At 60.1% G+C, this 5,371-nt stretch overlaps 1 protein-coding gene across 1 annotated transcript; it reads right to left on the reverse strand.

Annotated features, from left to right (window-relative positions):
* Positions 1 to 1,023: 1,023 nt before the first annotated feature.
* LOC138844257 (latherin-like) lies at positions 1,024 to 5,125 on the reverse strand. Its single transcript, XM_070051562.1, has 5 exons — positions 5,029 to 5,125; positions 3,950 to 4,094; positions 2,735 to 2,812; positions 1,719 to 1,823; positions 1,024 to 1,177 (listed from the first exon to the last, which is right to left on the reverse strand). The coding sequence occupies exons 1-5, from the start codon at positions 5,123 to 5,125 to the stop codon at positions 1,024 to 1,026; spliced, it is 579 nt and encodes a 192-aa protein (XP_069907663.1).
* Between the last annotated feature and the right edge of the window lie 246 nt (positions 5,126 to 5,371).

Here is a 5,371-nt window from a genome sequence, read left to right on the forward strand (position 1 = left end):
GACGCTGGCAAAACAGATTAAGTTCACATCACTGCTTGGCCCCGTGACCCGGAATCACTTAACAGCTACTCTGCAGGTCGTCAGCAAGCTAGGACGCGGCCCTGCCCTGCTGCTCTGGCCTGCTTCCTTTTGCCTCCATAAAGTGATCTTGCCGTTTCCAGCACCTCGCCCTCCTCAACGCTACTGGAGTCATCAGGGCTTACGGCTTCACTCTGTCAAGAGCTTGCATGGAAAGCGCCTGAACGCTGGCTTGCAGCCTGGAGTCCAGGTTCCCAGCAGAGAAAGGCCTGGGGAGGGGCTCCTCGCTGTTCTCCAGGAGGGGGCGCTGTGCCTGGCCTGTTCTACCAGGGGAGGAAATGCTAGGACCAGATGTGCAAGGGTTCAGAAAGGATTCCACACCTTCCCACGTCTCTCTGGAAACCTGGACAGCTGAGCTGCGTCAGAATAATGGACTCACGAGTGGAGACGACAGGGTATAAAGCGAATGGGTGTTGGCCCCCGCCTCAATTCAGAAAATCTTGGAAAATGCTAAATTTGGAAGAAAGCGATAAAACCGCAGTTAATAAAAGGGCAACGCCTCTGAGGACACCGCCCTAAAGGGGGGACGTCACAGAATGGGAAGGACTGGGCCAGAGCCAGCTCGAGATGTGCCCCTCCCCGGGGCGGGGGGCAGCTCTGCAGACGGGTGTCTGGGGAGTGGCTTGGCGAAACCCAGAAGTCTTAGAGCTGTGGCTGCCTTGTGAGTGACCTTAGACGCCTATGGTCAGGAAATCATTCTTTTTAGTAAATCTTCTTAAGCCAAAGTGTTCGGGGGTTATTTATGGTAGCAGAAGATTTAGAAGTAACTTCCACGCCCACAGAGAGGCAGGGGATCTCACTCGCTTCCTTCTCGGTATTCCCGGGGGACTTCTGCTCAAGTCACCGACACCATCATCCCCACAATACAATTTCAAAGGAACAGAGAATTCACCTCCCAGAGGCCTCCTGCTAACCCGCGGGGCAGGGAGGGAGAAGGTGGGCAGCTCACAAGAATTTTGTCTGTATCCGCACGGCCTCGGGCGATACACTGCAGTCCTTGGAGGTGAGTCGGTCTCTGCCGTCTGAGCCCTTCTCCAGAGCCAGCTGCACGTGGATGTCTGACCTTATCTCGGTTGTGATGGTGTCGAGGATCAAGAAGCTATTGGGGGGGGGGGGGGGAGTGTAAGGCTGGGGGAGAGAACCTCGGCGCCTGCTGTGCCCCCACCTGCTTCTAGAATCACTGGCTGCACAGGGAGCGGGGGAGGCTGTGGAGAGCTGAGGGGCACCTGCCCTCCCTGGAAACACAGGCACAGACCACCCAGGAAACACCCGCGGCGACCTCCCAGCTGGGCTGCCAGAGCGCGTTCTGTGTTCTGGTCTTGAGCCATGCTCCATCACAGCTCGTGAAGTCCAAACAGATGGAAGCGGGCTCTCGGGGCACAAGAGCAGGGAGACCTGTGGACCGAGGGGCCTCCTCCCCGAGAGGGGCCCAGGTCTGAAGCAGCCAAGGTTCTGCAGGCTCCTAATTCTGCATGCAGGGTGCCCCAGGGCTGGAGAGGGCAAGGGGGTTGCCCTGGACCACACAAGACTGTTGCTGAGTTCACTATGGGTCTGGCTGCTTCTCACAGCCCCGCCCGCCTGCGCCAGCCCCTCCCACCCGTACCACCCTGGGTGTTGCCCCGGCCTTGCGGCTTACTTACTTCACAATCATAGTGAAGGCCAGTGGGATGGTCAGGGTGACCTCCCTGCTCCCAGGCTTGCGGTCCAGGGACAGCTGAAGGAGACGAGGCTCTTGCAGGAGCACCCTGGGTGGAGACAGCACACAGCAGGGGGAGGGTGTGGCTCTGGCTGCAGGTGGACCTCGCCCTGCTCCTTGTGGGGCAGAGCAGGTGCATTCACGATGCCACCTACACAGTTCCCGTGGTTCCCGCAAGGGGACACAGCCCTGAGCGAAAAGAAGCTCTCGCCACCATGCATCTCCGCATACTCCTGCCCAGCCCTTGCCTAGCACCAAGCAGACGGGAATAAACGGATACGCGAAAGAGCCAGATGGAGCTCTGGGCTCCTGGCTTTGGCCCGGCTCGACTCTGGCTGGTGTGGGCATTTGGGGAGTGAACCATGGATGGAAGAGCTCCCTCTCTCTTCCTTTCAAATAAATAAATATAAAATTTTTGAAATAATAAAAAAGAAAAAGACAGGGTCAGACAGCAGACAGAACAGGTATGAGGTCCTGAGGGTGGCACCTGTGTCTGAGCAGGGCCAGTGTGGCTGCTGGGCAGTGAGGGCAGAAGGGAACGGGGAGGTGGGAGGTCGCTGGGGCTGGATGGTGTGGAGCCTCGTTGGCCAATGGCCAGGACTTCGGGGTTGGCTCTGAGAGCAGTGAGAGGCCATCAGGAGGTGGGGGCAAAGGAGTTAAAGAATCTGCTCTGATTTTTTGTTTTAAGATTTAGTTATTTATTTGAAAGGCAGAGAGAGAGAGAGAGTTTCTATCCTCTGCTTTACTCCCAGTGTAGCCGCAATGGCCGGCACTGGACCCGGCTTAACTCCACATGGGTGGCAGGGGTCCAAGCACTTGGGTCATCATCTGCTACTTACATTAGCAGGGAGCTGGGTCGGAAGTGGAGCAGCCAGGACTTGAACCAGCGCCCATATGGGATGCTGGCGTTGCAAGTGGCAGCTTTACCTGCTACGCCACAGCGCCAGCCCCCTGACTTACTTCTTAGATTCTTCTGGATGCTGGCAGAATGGAATGGAGGAGGGGGCCACCTGGGGCTTGAAGCAGGATGGTCCGGGGCTATAGGTCGGGGGGTGGGGGGAGCAATGGCGGGGGCTCGAGCCACAGGGGGCAGAGATGGTGGGTAGATGCCTGGGTCTGTGTTGCAAGCAGAGTAGTTGATTTGCTGATAGGCTGGGTATGTGTTTGGGTAGAGAGAGAGAAAGAGGGAGATGGAAAGGAAGGAGAGAGACAGAGAGGATCCAAGGACAATGTCAAGATTTTTGGTCAGAGCCACTGTTGGGTGCCGTGCCCTTAGCTAAGATGCAGCGGGCTGGGGAGCAGCTGAGACAGGGGACGAAGGCGGAGTCGCGGAGGAGTTTCCGACACGCGAGCGAGACCAGGGACCCGGGTCTTCCACACCCACCCAGGGTCCGTCTTTTTTGTTTTTTTTTGTGGTGTGTGTGTGTGTGTGTGTGTTTTGACAGGCAGAGTGGACAGTGAGAGAGAGAGACAGAGAGAAAGGTCTTCCTTTGCCGTTGGTTCACCCTCCAATGGCCGCCGCTGCAGCCGGCGCACCGCGCTGATCCGATGGCAGGAGCCAGGTGCTTCTCCTGGTCTCCCATGGGGTGCAGGGCCCAAGCACTTGGGCCATCCTCCACTGCACTCCCTGGCCACAGCAGAGAGCTGGCCTGGAAGAGGGGCAACCGGGACAGAATCCGGCGCCCCAACCGGGACTAGAACCCGGAGTGCAGGCGCCGCTAGGGGGAGGATTAGCCTAGTGAGCCGCGGCGCCGGCCCCGGCGGTCTGTCTAACATATGACATCGCCTCTGTTGATGACCACATGATTGTCACTGCTATTTCTGCTGTTTTGTTGCCTTCGCTGGGACTGGGGAGCGGTGCTGAGCACGTGCACGCTGCAGCCGAGGGGCAGAGGTCGGGGTTCCCATTTACCAGGGGCAAGGGTGAGGCCGAGAGAGCGGAAGAGGTTGGCGTGCTTGGAGCTGCGGGTCTCTTCCCAGGCTAGGGCACCGAGTACCTCTGTGTCCCCTGCAGCACCGCCCCAGTTTCCTGTCTCTCCCTGGGGTGGGAATTTCTCCCAGCCAGGGGGTCTCAGGCCATCGGAGCTGGAAGGGCCCTCAGCTGAGGGTCTCTGCGAAGTCAGGAAGCACGGAGCGAGCCCGGCAGCCCCCTGCCCAGCCCTCCAGGCCACTCACTCGGCATCTCTGTTATCCCTGTGTGGGTGAACGGGGATTGCCCAGAAAGTCAATGTGTATTTGAAGAAGTTGCCCAGCAGAGTCGGCAGGTCTCCCGTCTGCAGCCTGGAGAGCAGGCCCTCCTGGAGCAGTCCTTGAGCCAGAGCTGCAGAGAAGGCAGGGACCCCCAGACCCCAGTCAGACCCCCAGATCCCAGTCAGACCCCCAGACGCCCGAGACCCCCCAGGTGCAGGCTTGACCTCTGGGCACGCCCCACCCACGCATTTGTTCTTCGTGCCTCTCTTCTTTCTGGCCTGTTTGGTGCTGGGCCAAGTTCTAGGGTCGATCATCCAGCAAATGTTGGGAGGGGTCTGCAGTGTGCCAGGGCTGGGCCAGAGCTGGGCGTGCCCTGGGGAGGGCAGACGGAGACCCCTGCTCCCCTGGCGCTGCAGCCTGGTAGGGATGGGGGTGACAGATGGTAACACCGTGAGGAAGGGGACGTGCAGGATCGGGACTGCTTCCCAAGTCTCCAGTGGCCAGTCAGGTGCGCACTGGCCAATCAGAGAGGGCACTGGTCAAGGCTATGGGCTCTGCAGGCTGGGCGAGGTGTCACCCTTAGGTTTTGCTTGGTGGGGAGGCTGGGGTCCTGGAGGCGAGGCTGGGGAGGTCAGGGCAGGCCTTTCCGCTCAGGTGAGCCATGAGCAGGGCCTGGCCGGGAAGGAGGCAGCCTTGGTGAGGGCGAGAGTGCTCCAGGCAGAGGGGACCGCAAAGGCACATGCTTGACGCGTTGGCGAGGCTGCTGGGGCAAGATGGGAGTGGGCGCGGGTGGCGAGACAGGTGCGCGGGGCGGGGGCCGGTGCGTGCGGGCCCCTTGACGGTGACCCTTAGTGAAGCAGGGCAAGGAGACAGGAAAGCCGGGAGGCCGGGGAAAGAGAACTACATGGAGCCCCGCCCGGGACAGTGAATGATTGGCAGGGTGAACCGTGTCCTGGGCACCAGGCTTGTGAGAACAGAAGCGGCCCTGGCTCCTGGCCCGGCCTTCGAGGGCAGTCCTAGGGGCTGTGACCGGCCAGGCCTGGCCCGAGGCAGGGCGGTCTCACCGTCGGTGAGCTGGGGAGAAAATGCAGGCGGGTCTCCTTGAGCAGACGCCAAGGCCAGCAGGCCGCAGGGGAGCAGGAGGGCGGAGACCACCAGCATCTTGGGCCCCTGCGGGGGAGCAGGATAGAGAGAGACAGGTCTTCCAGAGCTTGGGTGCAGCGGCCACAGGGCTCACTTCATTTCACCTACACCCATTTTACAGACGGGGTCGCGAGGTGCAAGAGGGGACGTGCTTTTTCCTCCCGTACAGAGCAAAAAAGGGAGGGTCCCCGAGTTGAATCACTTGCCCCAGGCTGCACCACCCAGATTCACGCCCTGGAGAGCCGGCCATGCAGGCTTTTGTCA

The sequence above is a fragment of the Oryctolagus cuniculus genome, chromosome 11 (genome assembly GCF_964237555.1).
Source record: "Oryctolagus cuniculus chromosome 11, mOryCun1.1, whole genome shotgun sequence".
Lineage (NCBI taxonomy): Eukaryota > Metazoa > Chordata > Mammalia > Lagomorpha > Leporidae > Oryctolagus > Oryctolagus cuniculus.